Here is a 21,312-nt window from a genome sequence, read left to right as displayed (position 1 = left end):
ATGGCTGCTCCCACAAGCAGATATATAGAGGCGATGCAGCCAGAGGAGTTACCGGGGGTCTGGTGACACCCGGTGCGCACCTCATGTCCCCCCTGCACGCCTGAGCCGCACGCATCCGAAAAGGGGGCATGGCCTAAGGGGCGCGGACTTGCTGGAAATCTCGATCGCATCACTCCGGGGGCGTGACCAGTATCCGCAGAGATGCTGGACTGCCCCTGGAGACTAGGGCCTGCAATGTCGGTTCCTCCTCTATGACAGGAGCTGAGTGCTGCAGGAGAATGTCACACTGCAGCACCCGGCTCCTGTCACTGCAGAGGAGCCAGCATTTTGGTATCACCCCTCCGAGGGTGACACCCGGGTACGGCCCTCACCCCCATAGTAAAAGCCACTGGGTGCAGACACATACACGTGGGCGACTATAAATACAGGCAAAAATCCACATCTATTTCTAAGCACACAATGTGGCCGCTTCGCATGTGACACTCTGAATCAGGCCCGATGTGTTTTCCTAAATAATCCCAGGTCGACATGTTTGTTATTTCAGTTTATATAGGTCTATATAGGTCTGGAATATTTCATGGAATTTGTTACCTTAGACAGAGAAATACACAACTAGAGCATAAAACGTTACAGATCTAAAGACCTAATAAATAGAATTAATATTTTATGGTAAACTCTATTCACATTATATTCCAGATAAATTGTTCACACAACACGAGTGGAGGAGACAGTGCTACATTATATAATCTATGCAATGTACACCACAATGCAGGGTGGGATATGGTATGCAGGATGCTTGTTTGCAGGAGCACCAGAGGACTTGTGACAAGAGCACATCTGCAGGGGTGATTCGGGCCATGGTGACACTTAGGATGTTTAGCAGTATTTTATATATTAAGGGGTATATTTACTAAAGTGAGAGTTTTTAGAAGTGGAGATGTTGCCCATAGCAACCAATCAGATTCTACTTAACATTTAACTAGCACCTTCTAGAGGAAAACTAGCCAGAATCTGATTGGTTGCTATGGGCAACATCTCCACTTCTAAAATTTCTCTTTAGTAAATTTACCCCTAAGAGACTTGATAAATGGCATCAGGGCGAAAATGAATGGAAAACACATATAGTCAGCATGCCAGATTACCAATACCACACCACTCTAATTACAACTTGAAATAATGAAACATGTAATTGTTTCAGTAGCACAGCAAATGTAAAAATGTATAGTAAGTGGCTGCAGTGACATTTCATGCACAACGTTTGTCTAAAGTTCTAGATGGCTGTCCAAACTTATTAAAAGAGCTGAACCAATACCATCCAAGCCTCCGAAATGTGCAAGTTATTTTTTGCCATTTAAATGCTCTACATAGTACACTGGTGCGCAATACAAAAGTGCTTAGGCAGCAGAAATTGTCAAGTCATGTTGGTTTGAACTCTCATACTAAGCTGCTAATACAGAAGCCAGCAGTGTGATTATTTGAAGTCACAAGACACTTATGGCTGCACAGGCAATTGCAGACCTGGACAAACCACTGAAGCCAGGCATCTACAAGGCTGGACCAAACCAAGAAGTCAGGCAGCCATGTGTATATTGTTCAGACTTACTTTTAATAAAGTTTTTTTTGTCTAACTCCTTGTTTCTAGTTTGTTTAATTTAACCTACAACTGCTGTATGTTTCATATACATCAGCATACGTTGAAGTAATTTTTACTTTGCTATTTGTAAGGTCAGATGTTGAAGTGTATGGCCTTTGGTGAAACAGAGATTAGTACTAGAGCCTCTGGGCATCATACAAGTCATTTTGCCATCCAGCTTCTTTATAGTAGATTACAAGAAGGTTCACATTGGAGCTCTCAGGAAATCTCAGCAAATTGGCTGTACAGTGGCTTCTGGTCACATAATTCAATCAACCTAGAAATGAAAGACAAGATATTGGTAAATGAAGCATGATGATTACAGAATAGAGATATACAATTATTCCATAAACATGGCAACAACTCAAATACTTTATTTCACTGAAAAGTATGACCCGTCTCCAACTTGAAATTTAAAGTCACCACTAAAATATGTGCTATGTAATTCTGATAAAGATCCAATAAAACATTGCCATTAGTTTTCTGTTCCTTAATCTTTAATTTGAATTTAATGAATAAAATCATACGATGGCAAAGCCTCAAACACTTGATAAAACTAAAGATTATTATTAGAAGGAGCTTTCTGTTGCATTTACCTTATATTGTATACGCTGCATTTCAGGTGTGTCTTTCTTTTATGGTTCTATTTATCATTGGTGGGTCAGTGGCTGTGTTCTCCCTCACTACATATCACAAAGGTCCAGTATTCAGTTTGTTAGCAATGTATCAATCAGGGCTCCTAAGAAGAGTCTTTGTTCCCCTCTTGCAGCCTAGCGCTGCTGGTGAAGGATTCCTATAATTTGCACATGTACGTCTAGTTTGAGCTTTTTTTCTGCTTAATAAACAGTTTTCCTTGTTAATTAGGACGAAAAGTCCATTTCTCCAGCAAAAACACCAGTGATAAGGGTTATCAGTGCTTCATTAATAGACACCTTAACCTGTTTCCAGACTGATAGATATATCGCCTGTCCATTGAACGTGTGATCTATCTAGTGCATCACCGAGTGTGTACAGCGGATTTGTCTGTGAATGGCGTAGTTCACAGACATATCCGATCTGCTGTGCAGCAAAGCAGATGGCCGATATATCTGACAGATCATCTGCTGGTTTGTACAGGCGACCCGCCGATTGTCCGTACACATGCTGCGGGGACCCGGCGGTGATTGACAGCTCAACTGGGCAGGCAAATTTAAATACCCGCCCAGTTGAGCCGTCAAGCCCGGCACATTGGGCAGATGACTGGTAAGTGTGTACACACAAATCAATTGTCAGATAGGTCGGCGGGTCGGTCAAATGGCCGACCCGTCGACCTGTGTATCCAGCTTTAGTGAGCCCAGAGGTCAGAAATTATAGAGAATGTTAAACTGACTACCTTCGCTGTCACTGTATACCTCTTGATAAATGTTGATTAGTATTGATAAACCCTTTTACTGGCGCCATAAAAAGGGGTAAAACTTATCACTACTTGATAAATAGACCCCGTAGTTGGGTATTCATTTAGCAGCGAAGGTGCTAACATTCCAACTATCTCTCACACTGCAACCACCAACATCTCATATGTTTATTAACACTCAAAGGAGGTGCACAGGAATATCTGTAAAGTTGGATATAAACTCTCCCCCCATAGAGATTAAAGACATGGCAATTGTGGCTACAGAGTGAAGTTCAGACTACATCCAGTCCCAGTGTCACCATATAGAATAAGACTCTTACAGTTTGAATGACTATATAGTTATTTTGTTTAATTTAAAAAATCTAATACATGTATAATTGTTATGGGAAAATATGAGAGTGTATGTTATTTTCTCTGTGTTGCCCTGGTAGCAGGGGGTGGACAGTTCCCCATGTTAAGAGGGACATATCATAGTAATATATATGCAGTGTAAAAAACGAAGTCACTCAATCTATGAAACAAGTGGCATACAGATGCCGCATCTGACCTTACAAGCAGTTAAGAGATGGTTTAACAAGAGATGTTACTCTGTTAAAAGTACCATAAAACATATACAAAGTGTTTTTAAAATTGTGTTCAATCTAGCACCCTGCACCTGTCACAACCTATGCAGTTCCTCTTTCCTGTCTGCGGTATCGCACTCTGCTCTGGTGCTTCTAGCACACACAGCTAATGCAACAAACTGCTGAGATACAGACCAGAGTGTGCTAGAAGAGAGTGACACCCCAGGCACGAAAGAGGAACTTCATGAGTTGTGACAGGTGCAGGGTGCTAGAATGAACTCTATAGAAAAAAAGTAGTCATCATTTTAAACTCCTTGCAAAAAAGAGCCACATTGAGAGTGATCTCCCCTCATTCCCCCCACGGGCAACTCGTGGGTGGAACAGCTGGACAGTGCCTGAAAAGCGGAACGGTCAGCTAAAATCTGGGCAGTATAGAGACCTACACTATCTGAACGCCTCAATGAAATGCTAGACAAGAATTCCTAATTTAAATACAATATGCTCTAAGTTGTATATTTACTAATCAGCGCTCTTCAAAAGCTGCTGCATAGTCAACGGTATTGGTTAGTGGATTTGAAGAAACAATAATATTGAATAAAATGCACGCCTAACTTTCTTTTCAATATTATTGACTCTTAAAATTCAGCGACTGAAACCACAGGGGTTTTGAAAAGCCCGGCTTAGTAAATGTATGCCTAAAACTCATTTTAATCTCAGTTCTAATAATAACAAGCCAATGTTACAGAGCTTATATATAAGCCTCTAGAGGAAGTAAAAGTCATAACAAGTTTTCCCTTTAGGTGAACCTGCGGAAGGATCTATACAGTAATTAATTATATATATATATATATATATATATATATATATATCTTACTAAGCTTGTAATGTTTAAAGACAATGAGAGGAATTCAACAGAGATATTCAATTGTTGCTCCGATTGGAAGCAAGTGACGCGGTTATCGCACTTCTTGCTCCCAAATGCACCGGGTTTAGTCCTGTAAAGTGGCTAAACCTGTCTAAATCACTGTGTAACATGCCCAAACGGACGACTTTCACCAATTTCTGCCTGCCACCTCAGGGCGATGCAAGCAGAAATCTGGGTGCCCGCGGCATTTGCACCCGATCGGAGCAACAATTGAATAGCTCTGTCAGGCGCCCATTACTAATAGGCACCAAAAAAGCAATTGCATCCACCCAATATGTAAGCATTGTACCTGACTTTGTGTCCTGATGCACTCTTTTCATCCATTATAATGATTTTGTGAAGTCACATAATATTCACCTTACATATGAAAACATCTGGAGCTAGGTGTTTAAGCTAATGGAGCATACACACGGTCAGATGAACGATTGAACCATTTGAGCGATTTTGCAAACGATTTGAACAATTTGAACTACGAACGATTTTTGACTGCATTAAAATGCCTGAAATCGTCCAAAACTGACTGCAAACACATCAGATGTCAAATATCGTTATCTGACCATGGGGAACGCGCATCATTCAAACAAGTCAGATATGTCAGATTTTCCTTCAGATATGAATGATTGAACGATTTTTGAAATAGTTATCGTTCAGATCTGAAGAAAAATCTGACCGTGTGTATGCACCATAAGAGTCTGATTGCTCAAGGCAACATTGATGTTACTCAGAAGAAATAGTGACACGTGACAGTTACCCAATTATTCCAGCTGGAATCAATAGGACAGCGGCTCCAAACAAGAAGGCGAACCCCTTCATGAAGTACAGCGTCGCCGGATACAGAGAATTAAAGATACTGGTGGCCAATATGAAGGAGACTGCTTCCACACAAGCAACAACGGAAAATAATGTACCTGCGGATCACACAAAGATTAACACAGAGATAGCCTGAAAACAATGATCATAGTATAGACATAGACAAGATACATTATAATGTAACAGCCAAAAGGAACTGAAGGGCTTTTATCTTAATTAAAGAGGTCGATCAACGTGAAATTGTTGTTACTTCTGGAAGCTAAAAATTTAAATTTCATGGACACATCACCAACATAATGTTATCTGCTAACTGTAGCTATAGATACCATGGGGCAGATGTAACAAACGGTCTGTCTTCTTTAGAATGTCTGATACATCTCCCCCCATGTCTTATAATACAGGAATCAACCCTTTTATTTTTATTTTGTTTGTAAATTTCCCTTTACTACCTCTTATAGCTATATGTTCATGGTGAACCGGTCTCGCAATAAAAGTGTAATTATCTGACAGCTGCCCAGCATTGTGCAAGCCCTGACAATATAGTGTGTGAGACAGAGCAGATCTTTTTGATCCATTGGATGAAATATACGAGTAATTGGATTGCCAAAAATATACTTGCAACATGTGTTTCCCAATAATATACTGATGAACTTGTACAGAAATTATTACCAGTTATTATTATTACTACCAGTTATTTATATAGCGCACACATATTCCGCAGCGCTTTACAGAGAATATTTGGCTATTCACATTATTCACCTGCCCCAGTGGAGCTTACAATCTATGTTCCCTACCACATGTACACACACACACACTGGGGGTCATATTTTGTTGGGAGCCAATTAACCTGCCAGTATACTTTAGAGTGTGGGGGGAATTTGGAGCACACGGTTGGAACCTACGCAAGCACAAGGAGAATATACAAACTCTCTACTACGACCATGTGCATTACACAGATACCAGATGACAGGAGTGTGGTGACAGGTTTCAGCAGAATGTGATCTAACCCATATCATTATCTTTAACTACTGCAAAACACACCCATACCGTAGTATCTGACAAGGGAAAACCATATTCTTTTTAGGTCACTAATGTAATCTGTATTTACAGTTGTTAGGTGGGAAATTTATTAGGACAGTAATTCCCAATATAGGGGTCATGAAATTGGGGGAATCAGAGATAAATCCTGTAAAGTAAGAGGAATACATAGAATGGAATTTGTATGTTCATATTTTAATTGTAAATTACACTAATTACCTTTAATTTCCTTTGGCTCCCAAACTAACTGATACTTATACAGGACTCTGGTTTTATTTATTACTATAATCAGTCAGGGATAAAGAAATCAAGTGTTCTACAGATGTGTTACTATCCCAAACGGAGAGGGAAGCAGCACAGATTTAGGTATACTTTAGCTTAGTGCTGCGCCTCTATGCTGTGACACAATTCTGCACACTGCCATGCTACTTCCTTAAACTCACAAACCACAATAACCTCCTATTTCAGCTGTGATTTTCTAGTGAAGCAACTATGAGGAAAAGCAGATTGTACAGATTACTAAGAACCTCCTCGTTCAACCTTTGTCCGCTCAGAAGATTGCCGGTTAAATAGCACAAGTTTTCTGCAGATAAGTGCTGGGCTGATATTTCACTGGTTACAAATTAAAAAAAAATATATTCTTTCCAGTCCAAAGCTCTTCTGTGGTTACACAGCTGCCTCTCGCTTAAGGCATTTAACCTAAATGTACAAAGCATATTTTACTTGTCTCTGTACCTTGTTCTCCCTCATCCACCAGTTTGGACAGCTTGGATCTTATTACAGGAGTAGTTGCCATTGTGAAGAACCTTAACCCATACCCTGAAAGACAAAACAAAAACATATTTCATTTAATAATTTGCTCACTTTAAAAATACATTACCAATATCTTATTATTTCTATACTCAGTTTATGCAAATATTATAAAGGGGCACAATGGTTTCTGGTAATTTGTGGACATCTGTCAATAGCAGTTGCTATGTTTTAAGACTTCTCTATAAGAACACAAGATTTGAAGGTACATCCACTTTCAGACATCCTCTACAGGGGGTAATGACTTGCCTACAATGTATGGCTAAGTGGGATGTTCTGGCTGTCATAGTGATGCTATGTGCGCCATAGCAGCTCCAACCCTCATTGCTAAATCACAGAGTCTCACAGCAGGGGATGTGGCTTAATAAGATGATACCTAGTTGATCATATCTTAAAGCCCCTGGTTCACCCAGTTCATTGGGGATTTGGGCAGGATCTGGAAGGTTGACCTATTCTTCTGGTTATTCCGGGAGAGTAGGCAACAGCGACAGCAGACTCAGGGGTTCCCCTCACCACAGCCAGATTAGTTATAGTTCCAGTGATTGTGGGAAGGGTGGGAGGAACCACTTGCTATCATCTGGACCCACCATTCACTAATTTTGCCATTGGTAAGCCAGTATGAATTTCAGCAATGCAGATGTTGTGAAGAGGTTCTTGTTATTTGCTAGTTGTGGCATTATGATGTGGGGATTTCAAAGTTAATGCTTGGAAAGTGAGGTTATTTACAAAGTGCAACTCATCCGTTCAGCAGTGTAAAACTGGCCTGCACTTTGATTTCCAACTAGATTTCCAGTATAGCAAGATTTGCTGCAAAGAAGTATGAAGCAAGCAGAGGAGATGAGGTGGTGGAGGGCGCTTGTTCTTTGCAAAACGATAAGGGACACATAGTGGTATTAACTCTGCAAATGCCTTTGGGTTTCATCTTATGTATACTGTACATAGGACATGGAATCGATCGTCCCTAGGTAAGTATTCACTAACCTAATCTACCCCCTAACCCTCCTTTAGGGTGCCTAACCCTAACCTTCCCCCCCCAGTGTCTATCCCTAATCCCCCCTCTAAGTGCCTAAACCTAACCCCCCCTTCCCCGCCGCCTAAACCTGTTCCCTGGGGGGGTGCCTAACCCTAACCTCCCCCCGGCGGTGCCCAACACTAACCCTCCCTCCCCCTAGCCTAACCTTAACCTCCCGGGGGGGGTGCCTAGCCCTAAGTTCCTCCCTGGGAGCACTAAACCTAACCCACCCCTCCTGCGGCTGTCCGCTGCGGCGCCCGGCATCCACTCGATCGGGATGCCGGGCGCAGGTCTCCCGACGTCAGTCAAATGTCAGGCGTCTAGATTTAGACGCCTGTCATTCGTCCCTAGTCGGGATAACAATGTCTGGAAGCCGGCGGTCGGCATTCCGTCCGCCGGCTTCCTGAACGTATACCTAGGACATTTTTATGCCTCTGTTTTAACGAACACTCCTATAAACACTTCACAAAAACAAAATTGCCACATGTGTAATATAGACAGATCCCCATATGCCAGTGGCGTATTGAGAGGAGGGGCACATGAGCAGACTCCATTCGGGACCCCCTCCTTTCTTTCCGGCAGCCATCAGCGCACACTAGCCTGTGCACAGAGTCTATTACGCATGTGCAGGTCACCAGGAAAATTACGCGGCAGCCATTTTTCCTGCGATTTCCCTACTGCGCATGCGCAAAACACCGGGAAAATGGGGGCAGGGTGTATAGATACACCCCTGCCATATGCCCACTGTCCTGACTCAGAGATAAACGTGATGCTGATATTACGCAGATTGAACGCTTGTTAGCCATTGTGCATGCGTGTAAGCCACACTGCGCAGCGGTTGAACTGCGGTTAAGCTCACACAGTAGATTCACTAACAAAGTGAGTGACAGGTAGTCAGCGTTTGGGTGAGGTAACGGGGGGGGGTGGCTACAGAAACGCATTACGCCACTGCGTCACTTACTCGCAGCAGGAGAGATCTCTTCGTGTCTGAGGACCCCCTATGTCTGCTATAGCTTAGACTTACTGAGAAGGCTGATGGCTGCCTGATCTGCGTTCAATGTTTTGTGTGTGAGGGGCGGATGTGAGATGCTTTCAGTGGGCATCTCCAAGCGCTGGGTGGCGAGTGAGGCATTAGCATATTTATGTAATTTAAAATCTGAGAGAGATCGCAGCTGCAATGGCATTTGCATTAACATCTGCATCAAGCCCTCATTTAATCCATAACTCATGCTTAACTCTGTATTTACAATAGAAAAATAATTTTAATAAAATTCTGTTTTCACCTTTCCGCACACTCAGGCACATTTCTAGATTATACAGGGTACGCATGCACCTAATTGTGTGCTGGTTTACGCCTCTAGGCTCACCAATGCGTCTTGCTGTTCTCATTAGGTTCGCTTTGTAAATGACCCCCAGTACCCACTAGCACGATACCTGGAGAAAAAATATAGCCGTCACTAAATGATCTAGTTATACAGCCATGGCCTAAAGTTTTGAGAATGACACAAGTATTGGTTTTCAAAGTCTGCTGCTTCAGTTTTTATGATGGCAATTTGCATATACTACAGAATGTCATGAAGAGTGATCACATGAATTGCAATTAATTGCAAAGTCCCCTTTGCCATTACAATGAACTTAATCCAAATAACATTTCCACTGCAATTCAGCCCAGCCACAAAAGGACCAGCTGACATCATGTCAGTGATTCTCTCATTAACACAGGTGAGAATGTTGACGAGGACAAGGCTGGAGATCACTCTGTCATGCTGGCCGAGTTAGAACAGCAGACTGGAAGCTTTAAAATGAGGGTGGAGCTTGAAACCATGGTTACCTGCAAGGCAACACGTGCAGTCATCAATGCTTTGCACAAAAAAGGCTTCACAGGCAAGGATATTGCTACTAGTAATATGGCACTTTAATCAACCATTTATCAGATCATCAATAACTTCAAGGAGGTTCAATAGTTGTGAAGAAGGCTTCAGGGCACCCAAGAACATCCAGCAAGCGCCAGGAGAGTCTCCTAAAGTTGATTCAGCTGCGGGATCGGGGCACCACCAGTGCAGAGCTTGCTCAGGAATGGCAGCAGGCAGGTGTGAGTGCATCTTCACGCACAGTGAGGCGAAGACTTTTGGAGGATGGCCTGGAAGCCACTTCTCTCCAGGAAAAACATCAGGGACAGACTGATATTCTGCAAAAGGTACATGGATTGGACTGCTGAGCACTATGGTAAAGTTATTTTCTCTGATGAATCCCCTTTCAGATTGTTTGGGGCATCTGGAAAAATGCTTGTCCGGAGAAGGAAAGGTGTGCGCTACCATCAGTCCTGTGTCATGACAACAGTAAAGCATCCTGAGACCATTCATTGTGGGGTTGCTTCTCAGCCAAGGGAGTGGAGGGTTCACTCACAATTCTTCCTAAGAACACAGCCATGAATAAAGCATGGTACCAAAACATCCTCCAAGAGCAACTTCTCCCAACCATCCAAGAAAAGTTTGGTGATAAATAATGCCTTTCCCAGCATGATGAAGCACCTTGCCATAAGGCAAAAGTGATAACTAGGTGGCTCGGGGAAACAAAACATTGAATTTTGGGTCCATGGCCAGGAAACTCCCCAGACCTTAATCCCACTGAGAACTTGTGGTCAATCCTCAAGAAGTACAGTAGGTGGACAAACAAAAACCCACAAATTCTGACAAACTCCAAGCATTGATTAGACAAGAATGGGCGGCCATCAGTCAGTATGTGGCCCAGAAGTTGATTGACAGCATGCCAGGGGGAATTGCAGAGGTCTTGAAAAAGAAGGGTCAACACTGCAAATATTCGCTCTTTGCATAAACTTAATGTAGTTGTCAATAAAAGCCTTTGACACTTATGAAATACTTGTCATTTTACGTCAGTATACCATAGTAACATCTGATAAAAAGGTCTAAAAACACTGAAGCAGCAAACTTTGTGAAAACCAATACTTGTGTCATTCTCAAAACCTTTGGCCATGGCTGTACAGTATGCGTAGCTTCACAAGGTTTCTAATTCAGTTTATTATTATTTGATGCAACCTAAAGATGCATTTTGTGCATTGTACTTTTGGTCATCATCCTCAATTAAATGAATTAGAATATGCCTTTAAATTAGAAGTACTGTGAATCTACATTCTATAGAAACCACCCACCTCACCTCCCTTATATGTACTAAGCCTTGGAGAGATAAAGTACCAAACAATCAGCTCCTGTCACGTTGCAGGCTGTGTTTGAAAAATAACACCTAGGAGCTGATTAGTTGGTACTTTATCTCTCTCCAAGACTTAGTACATAGACCCCTTAAAGTGATCACCTATTCATACCATTCTCTATTACATCAGCTAAGCTTCTACCTGCCAGGGGTCATTAGATCGACATGTGATCACATGGATGTTTTTATAAACTATATGTTTGTGCTGTACTTAAAGAGTAAGGCAATAGTCAGTGAGGACAGACAAGATGATGTGTGAACAAATTAAATATTATTTTCTAAACTGGTTTAACTAGTTAAGATACCGCTTCATTTACAGATGTTTATAGCAAGCAGCACAGTGCTTACATTCAGCAGTTTTATTTTAAAGCCACTAACAGGAAAACCACATTCTATCTACACTGAGCAGATCGGTGTACAGCTGTGTGGCCTCGAGGCTCCAGACGTGCTTACTATTATATTGTATATGAATCGAAACTGTCTCACTGAAGAGGCTTAACAGTGTTTAATGCTGAGACACACAGAAATGCACCTTGCTACAGTGTTTCATGAGACATATTAGACTGAGCATGTATGTAAACATGCTGACCGTGTTCATATGCTCACTTTCTATCTTCCATTCATTGTTAAAGTTAATGAAAAAATTCTAGGTTATCAAGATTTTATGAAACTACTTGAAGTATACCCATTGTTTGCACACAGTGGACACAGCTAGTTTATGGAATGAACCAATACTCCTGAAGATGCAGCCTCATCAAATCTCTAGGAAGTAGGCACAGTCTTCTGTGTCACATGATTAGGCGGACATTGGTTAGGCTCACAAAATGGCAGCACTCGCTGTACAGTATGTAGGCAATGGGTGCAGTGTACTATAATATTAGTATTATAATATTTCAGGAGAGACTAGAATAAGTTGTCACAAGCAGTAAATATGACCGCTTGGGCCTTTAGAGACAAATTCATTTTTATTTCATATACCCCCTACTCTTCAGAGTTGTAAAGAGTTTCCAAAAAGTAGTACGATTCCAGATAAATCAAGTAGTTTGGGCACAAAAAAAAAATATCTAAATAAAACCCCTCCCTGATACCATAAAGTCTGCATTTAAGAAAAAATATTCTAATCAGAGGATTACAACTACGTAACACTAAGAAGCCCAACCGTATTAAAATTCTAATTAACCTCAGCTTATTTCACAGTTGCAATTCCCATTAAATATTTGTTCACATTGGGATTCCATTCTGCTGTGTTTATGGCAGAATAGACATGGAGGCTCAAGTGAGGGCTTCATTTAGAACTAGGAGAAAATTTAGCTACTGAGTAAAAATTGGTACATGGAGAAACCATAATGGGTTCAAGGAGCTAAGGCCCTGATTCAGAGCCGGACGCTCTGACAGAGCGCTCGCTCTGAATCAGGGCCGTCCCTTCTCCTTTTTGGAGCGGCCTCCTGGCCGCTTGCATAGCTGTGGGTGACCACGCACAGCTATAGCGAGCGGCCAAAATCATGGTCGCAATGGTCAAGACCATCGCGACCATCGGGCTTGTGACGAGACCCTGCGGTAGGGTGTCGCTGCCGCAAGCCCTGGAGTGCTTTTGGCTCTATCAGAGCCAAAAGCACTCCCACTAACATTACTAGTGATGTCAGTGGGGCCGGCCCCAGACGGTATGAGTTCCCATGGGAACGCCTCCGTCTGGGCAGCCACGCCCCCGGCACACCCACCAAAGGGGGCGTGCTGTCAATCACCATCGACAGGATGCCCCCTTTGGTGCGAGACCCATAACGACGGCTTGGCTGTCGTTATTCGGGTCTCGCGCATGTGCACTTGGGCAACATCGACCTGCTTGCGAGCGCTCAGCGCTCGCGAGCGGGTCTGAATCAAGCCCTAAATTCAATATTTTTACTGTCTGCTTTTGCATGTAGCACAGAAATACTGGCCATCTTTAGGCTTACACTACAATTCAGAGCTGCACTAGGAAGCACCCCAGCCAGTGGTATAACTTCATCCCAGACGCCCGGAGGCAAGTTATCATTCGGTGACCCCCTTGAATATGGGACTATGGCTGCTGCCAGGGAGGAGTGGGATGGGGAGTTGTGGGTGAGGGGGGACACCAGACGTGTCTCACTGGCATAAGAAGCTGCTGAGGAGTAATGTCCCCAATGAGCAGGGACAGGCTATAGATAGATGGAGGCGGCAGCTGATTGTCTGGCACAGAGCCCTCCACTAGTATATGGTTATGGTAGCTTTTCAGGTGCCGGCAAGAGGTGCCATGTATTAAGCTGCCGTGACAGAACACTCCGAGTACATATTTCCAGCCCAAAGTGGGGTGAATATATTGTGGGAGATGGATGAAGTGCCCCTTCAGTGCTGGCACCCGGCAGGCACCTCCATTGACTCCCATAGTTCTGCCCCTGACCCTAAGCCCCTCACATCTATAAATCTGTCAGAACACTTTAACCTAACCATGCACCCCCACTGCAATATATTCTAGTTGTCTTCAATTTTAACTCTAAATGAAGCTTCAAATGATCCTTTTTGTTCCATTGGGATCACTCCAGAGTGCAACAGCCAAATATTCACCAATATGAAAACCCTTTCCCAAAATAAATGGTTGTGTGTGAATAGCAATATACTGTTCTATGGGATAGATTAAATTCTCGATGGTGTACGAAAGCAATGTCCAGGTGCGACATGACCATATAGTACTGTAGCCAAATATTGCTATATTTCCTGTATTCTATGGTAGTGGGGGAAAATTAGTGATGTCACTGGTTGTAAAGTACCATCGCCGACAGCTCCAGGAGACACTTTGCAGAGAATTGACTCTGCCCCCTAGAGGTGTATGCAGATTGAAAAATATTTACATTGCGCCCAGAGAGTTGAGGGTCACTCTATTAAATATTATACGTCACCTGTAAACATTATAGGGGTGGTAGAGGCCACAGAGAAGACAACCAGGCCAGAGATATTAGATAAGAAACCCATCTCGGCCACCCAGCTGTCTGCCAGGCACAGTTGGAAGAGGCGTAGACCTGCTAGGCTGCTAAGGTAGGTGAGGTGCTCAGCTGCAGATCCGTAACCAATGAGGTCAGAGTCCCAGCATAGAGGAAAGCTGAGCTCATAAATCACCATAAGGTCCTTGGCTCCCATGTGAACAGTCACCACCAGCAGGAGAGCCAAACAGTACAGGAACAGCTTGCTCCGCCTTTTATTCTCTCCGGGCAAAGCAAACAGGTTAAAGATTGACTTATAGTGCTTGGTAGTGAACAACCTGGCTGGTTTCTGATCTTTTACTGATTCCTTGACACAAAAGTAAACATAAAAGGCAGTAAAGATATTCACAGCAAATGCTAGCCAGAATGGGTTAATGTAACCCTGCATCTTCCGCCAGTGTCCACCAAGTATGCTAGCTATCATCCCGGCAATGCCTAAACAAGCCTCCAAAATGGCGACGCGGAATGTGCGTGAAGGTCGATCGGTGATATCCGCTATGTAAGCAAAACAACCAGCAAGGATCAGATTGAAGTCACCTGTGATACCTCCAATAATGCGGCCAAGCAATAAATAACCAACATGGAGATTCTGGTACATGACCACAAGGTAGATGACAACTTGCAAAGTCAGTCCGATGAAGGGAAGGAGGAGTATGGGCCGACGCCCAACATGGTCACTCCATGGACCCAGCAGCATCACAGAGAAGAGGCCAACAAGTAAACCACTCAAGTTCAGGTAAAGACTCCAGTGTGAGGTCAGCGATTCCACTTCCTAAGAGCAGGAGATATAGCAAGAAACAAATGTATATTAGACATTCAAGAAACGGTATGATAATAGAGAACATTAACAGGGCAACACAGAAGCGAACGGAGAAAATAATGGGAAATGTAGTTTCCAAATCACATGCAACAGGGAATCAGCATTTCCCCATTATATTATTATTATTATTATTACCAGTTATTTATATAGCGCACACATATTCCGCAGCGCTTTACAGAGAGAATATTTGGCCATTCACATCTGTCCCTGCCCCAGTGGAGCTTACAATCTATATTCCCTACCACATGCACACACACATACACACTTATGGTCAATTTTGAGGGGAGCCAATTAACCTACCAGTATATTTTTGGAGTGTGGGAGGAAACCGGAGTACCCGGAGGAAACCCACGCAAGCACAGGGAGAATATACATACTCCACACAGTTAGGGCCATGGTGGGAATTGAACCCATGACCTCATTGCTGTGAGGCAGTAACGCTAACCATTACACCGTCTGTGCTTTTCTGTATGGCACTACTCAGACTTGGAACAATGCCATTTTCTGGATAAATGCAGTGATCATAAGCATCTGTGCGACAAAAGGCTGACGTCTCCAATTCCTAAATCTTCAGTCAACATGACTGCATGTGATCACACAATTGGACAGAATAGTATGAGACAGGTCTGCTTAATGTCACCTTATTATGTGATCTGCAGCACTCCATCGGCATGACCAATCAAATTATTTCTAAGCTAATAGCTCTCTAACGCTTACATACATCATTTGGCACTCTTGAGATGGAGGATAAATATGCAGAATATGATAAAAAATAATATATATTAGAAGTCACCAAATGATAATTGCATCACTGGGAATGCACTGAATAACCATGCCAGTCTGCAAACCTGTGATTTATGGACCCCGGTCTGCTTATTGGGAGGGATATGTTCAGTGGTTTCTAAAATCCTCAGACTGCATTTATACACATTACATGTAGACAGCTGTAACGAAATGGCCTTTCTTTATCATAAAAAACAGACTTGAATCACTAATCATACTGGAGTTATATTTGGCTGTACCCAAAGTTACCTCATTAAAGACCAAACGATAAGGGCAGCAATATATTTTTCTTTAATAGTGCCACTTGTGTTTGATTATTTGCACGTCTTGCAAAACTGTCGGTATAAACAAAGATTTGATGAGTCACATAGGATTTTAAAGATCGATCCGTAATAAATGAAATGTCAGGTTATAAAAGATCACTGATTAAAAGGAGAAAAACGTAAGCAATTTATATGTACCCATTATTAAACTTGTCTGTATATAACTATCAAGTTTAATGGAGGCAAAGTAGTGACTGAACAATGTACTCGTCCAGGTACCCTTCAATTAGTTCACTACAGGAGCAATTCAGTGCTTACAGTATAAATGTAGTTATTGTATAGCTGGGAAACTGCACACACCAAACAATATAGAATGAAGTGACCTTCATAATATATTGTGTTCTCCCTTTACGGATAGTTATGGACTTTGGTCAACTTGTATTTCATGGAACCTAGTGGCGTCATTAGGATGGTGCGGGTCGCACCAGGGGACACCATCCAAAGAGCTGCTCTGCTATTTTATTGTCACCCCCTTTAATGGTGTCACTTAGCAGAAGTGATAGCTGTGATGGATGACGTGCGCCCAGAGATGCTGGGGTCGGGCCAGCGGCTCCCTGAGCGATTGGCAAGCGCCCAGTGTGTAGAGAGGTGGTGCGACAGGCGGACCCCCCTGCACCCCCTGATGAGTAGGCAGCTCCCCCGCATCCCACCCCCTTCCTAGTGAAGTGGACAGGATGGGGAGAGAATACGGAGAATCTCATGTTCATAGAGAGGGGGAGTGGTTAAAATTATGCAAATCTCGTCATTTGGAAATGCCCTACCTCCTTAAATCCGCGACAGTATGCCATGACAGAGGCGGGGTCTAATGGCGTGGAGTGCCCAGCCACGCCCTGAAGCTGTCACTTGCATCTCCACTCCGGGCTCCTCCCGGAGAGGAGACAATTAAAGTCGACAAATTATAATTTTTATATATATATATGTATATATATATATATATATATATATATATATATATCATACATATATATTAACAAAAGCTCTGCGACTTGTAAAGAAGCAGGGGCACAAATGTTAGTTGTATTATCATTTTTGTATTATGATGTTATATTATCTCTTATTTATAAATTATATTATTGTTATGTTTTTATGCTATGTTACTATTTAATATTTCTTATTTATAAACAAATTATGTTATGTTATATTCTTAAGCTGGGTACAGATATATCTGCAGATGATGGTTGTTCATACACACTGAACAACTATCATCTGTCTTCTGGCCGTGGGTCATGCTGGCTGTGGGGCGTGTCGAGCTGCGACCCCCTTCCGCAGCCTCTGTTGCAAGGTTACGGGTGGTCGTCTGATCGCCCGTACACACAGCCGATGCCCCAATATATCTGCAATATATTGGGCATCAGCTGTGCAGCCCAGCTGACACATGTCTCAACGATGTCGTTCACAGACATATCATCTGTACACACTGGCCGACGGGCACAAGATATATTGGCCGATCAATTGATCGCCTAATATATCTGCCAGTGTGTACCCAGCATTAGGAGGTAGATGCTGAATTTACACTAAATGTAATTTATTGTCTACCTAGATTATCTGTTATGTCTAAATAATATTGATGTTATTAAGCTGTCTACAGCTTGAGAACCTCAATATTAGTTAACCTGAATATATAACAACCTCAATAAAGATGCTCAGGTACCCCTTCGGGCCGAGACAGATCACTCTCCAAAAGGGCTAGCACTTGCTACAATGCTTACCCAACCAGCTGAGACAAATATCAGGCAGAACTTGCAACAATAACACAAGGGGGGGGGGGAGGGGGGCATCGGGGAGAGTGGGGAATCCTGAAGAAAAGAGGTCGGTGCACTTGACCTACCCCTTTATATATTCCTAAGGGCCTCTTTACCTGCTCTATGATAGGCTAACAGGCCACTTTGAAACTGAAATATGTGAAAAGCCCTACACTATTAAACCCACCTATAGGCTCCAAGAATATCCATTTATGTAGCCTTGGGCTTATACAGCCTTCAGCTACTTTTAAATTTACAACTGTAACTTTTCAGTGTTGGCTCACAAGCAGACACTTCTCATTTATCTGTGCACTGTATAACACACACACTAAATTCCACTGTGTATAGTGAGCTGACACACTATGAGCTGGGGACCACCATGCATACTTGCCGACATTGTTATTTTCCTCTCTGGGAGAAGCCCGGAGGAAAGGTGCAGGTGGGTGGTGATGGGAGCGGGGACGGCCTATCCTGATAGTGTGTTGTGGAACATGCATATTTAAATAGAGGGCAGGTCATATTACATGATTAACAGAATCCCATCATTAGTCCCCGCGCCCTACTCCTCGGGCCGCCAATTCCCAGGAAAGTTCTCCACATTCTGCCCACTTCACTAGGAAGTGGGCGAGATGCAGGAGAAGTGCCCACTCTTCCGGGGTGCTGTGGGCTACCCAAAAAATCAGATGCCTCCTGACAGTCTTGGGAGAGTAGGCAAGTATGCCACAATGTTCCCAAGTTGCAGATGCCCTCAAAAAAAAATTTCTGGCAACATAAAGGCTCCTTTACTAACATTAGGTTTAGATTCTGAATTTACACTAAATTTTATTTATGGTCTACCTTGTAGAAGATAGATTAAAGCCATTTGCCGTATATATTGGCTACATTTGTACCTAATGTGGAATGCTAGCAAAAGAGCCTGTCAGGAGGATATTTAAGTACAGTATATGGAACCTGGTAAAGAAGGATTTATCTGATTGGACAGGTGATGTCAGAATTATCATGTGCAAGAAGAATACAAATGTTGTGGGTGTAACTCTCCATAAAGCTGGAGTCCAGTCAATTTAACAAAACTGTTAAGAAAAAAAAGAAAAACTTGGACTTTATTTCTCCTACCAACACAGAGCACTTACCTCTGGGCTAACGGCTTTCTTGTCTTTGGCAAAGCAAGTAAAAACTATCAGGGGCTTACCAGATTAATGGGAATATTGAATACTTATGAGGAATCACATTTTTGCCCTGATAAATATCACCTCTTGTTTATGCGATTGACGATGATCAGTGATACTATATAGGGACAATTTACCAAAAGACTTTTGCTGGGACAGTGCATCCAACAAAATTCTATCCTGGCAAAACATTTGTAATATAGCGATAGCTTCCGCTATCATATTACTGCCAGGTGCATGCATGCGCATAGCAAACGATAAGCCAAGAAATATTGGGAGGAGCTTCAGCCCATCGTGGCGGTATTAGAAGATCGCTCTCTTAACCTTGCTTTGCCCATAGGGGAAAGTGGACAAATGCCATGTTTAGATGGCATTCACTAAAGACGACTAGCTCAGAAAATCAAAGATTTTTGGAGATTGTTAAATAGTCCCAAGCTGAAAACATTATCATTGTGTAACTGCACATTATTTTATGTGAGGGTTGTTTGTCTTGATGTTGTCACAATTGCTTGTAATGTGTACACAAGTGATTGTAAATATATTTCTCATGCTTACTTAACTAACACGTGATAGTGTCATTTGTCTAACAATTTTCAAATAACCCCTTAGGGGGTGATGAATAAACCCAGACAATAAACCAGCTCACCAGCACAAACACAGTGTCATACAGGATGGTGACTAATCCATTTACAGGTTGGTAAAAGATATAAAAGAATGTATGCCGTCACCCTAATAGCAGTAAGACTTGTTTACATTAATATACGTAATGGTATATGTTCTGGTTGCCATTATCGTACATGTTTACAATACAAAGCTGTGCAGATATACATCAGAGATGACGGAAACATGGTAAATGTACCTAATTAACTCCAACCATATCCCAAAAAAGTGGCAATGGCCAATGGAGCTCTACGTCAGTTATTCTCCTGAACAGTCTGGTTTTGGGATAACCTATCTGGATTCTAGATTACTCTTCTATCTTTATAACCGAAAACCTTTAACCACTTAACTGGCTAGTATTTTTTCCAAAAAACGCACCAAATGTGTTTTTCTTTTTATGATTGAATTAGGTCAAGAACATCTATTTATAACTTATCCAACACAATTTAAAAAAATATATATATTATATATATAATTAAAAAACAAAACAAAACATTAAATATTGATTTTTTACATATCGGTCATCGACATATTGAACTATCGATAATCGGACCATCGCAACATCGTGACTTTGCATTTCCCCAGTGGCTGCTCCCCTGAACAGTTGCCAGTTATACACTGGAGGGCTGAGGGCTGCTACATTTACATTTCCCCGGCGGCTGCTCCTCTCTGGGGGGTCCTGCCATGCTGCCCGATCAGCAGCACTGCAGACACTGTGGCAGCGTGCAGGGATGCCTGCACTATTGTCTGCGTGCTACTGCACTGAAGTATAAATGGGCTGTCATACATCACAAACCAAAACAGTTGGAGAACACTGTTTTCTATGCCAAGCATGAATGTTCATTTGCACTTTAAAGTTTAAAAACATAAAAAAGAGCTGTAGAAAGGGAACAAAAAAAAAAAAAACAGGTTAGTTTCCCAGCACTATGACATTTACAGAAGATCAGTCGTGTGCCGCACTGAGCAGTGTAGTGTAACAAGTTTCCCTTTAACTTTGAGTCTTATTTGCACCGCAGACGCAGCGAAACACCACTCAGTCTGTACCAGAGACGCCGTCTGCGACTAACTGTACGTGATTTCGTTTTAAATATGTACAAAGTTGCAGTTGACGCACAACGGAAGTTGGCGTGAAAAAAAGCTGCGGCATCTTAGCACTTCATATACAGTCAGACTCATTTGCACCAAGATGCACAAGTGTCGCATATCAAATTAATCAGTGCAGTCTCGCGAAGCGGTTTTGTCACATTGTATTACTAAAAGATGCATATTTCAGTGAAAAATAACTTGGAGTTAGCCGAGTCGCACAGGACCTGGCGCACGGTGAGGGGCTGTTTGGCAAGACTGCGGCAATAGTGTATGAGGACACATCTGTACAAAACAAAAAAGGAACCGGTAAAGGCCAGAGAGAAACCTAAA

General features: G+C 42.4%; 1 protein-coding gene across 2 annotated transcripts in view; it reads right to left on the bottom strand.

Moving 5' to 3' along the window:
- Positions 1 to 1,064: 1,064 nt before the first annotated feature.
- SLC46A1 (solute carrier family 46 member 1) overlaps positions 1,065 to 21,312 on the bottom strand; it is a 45,639-nt gene continuing 25,391 nt past the window's right edge. For both annotated transcript variants that reach the window (XM_088477811.1, XM_088477812.1), the window contains exons 4-7: positions 14,322 to 15,174; positions 7,098 to 7,181; positions 5,266 to 5,422; positions 1,065 to 1,910 (exon numbers count right to left, since the gene is read on the bottom strand). In XM_088477811.1, coding sequence (XP_088333937.1) covers positions 1,853 to 1,910; positions 5,266 to 5,422; positions 7,098 to 7,181; positions 14,322 to 15,174 — 1,152 coding nt within the window. In that variant the 3' untranslated portion in view covers positions 1,065 to 1,852. The remainder of the gene's footprint in view (positions 1,911 to 5,265; positions 5,423 to 7,097; positions 7,182 to 14,321; positions 15,175 to 21,312) is intronic.

The sequence above is a fragment of the Taudactylus pleione genome, unplaced genomic scaffold, assembly GCF_031769625.1.
Source record: "Taudactylus pleione unplaced genomic scaffold, aTauple2 ptg000203l, whole genome shotgun sequence".
NCBI classification, from domain to species: Eukaryota; Metazoa; Chordata; class Amphibia; order Anura; family Myobatrachidae; genus Taudactylus; species Taudactylus pleione.
The sequence above is the reverse complement of the archived record's forward strand: the minus strand, read 5'-3'. Positions and strand labels throughout refer to the sequence as shown.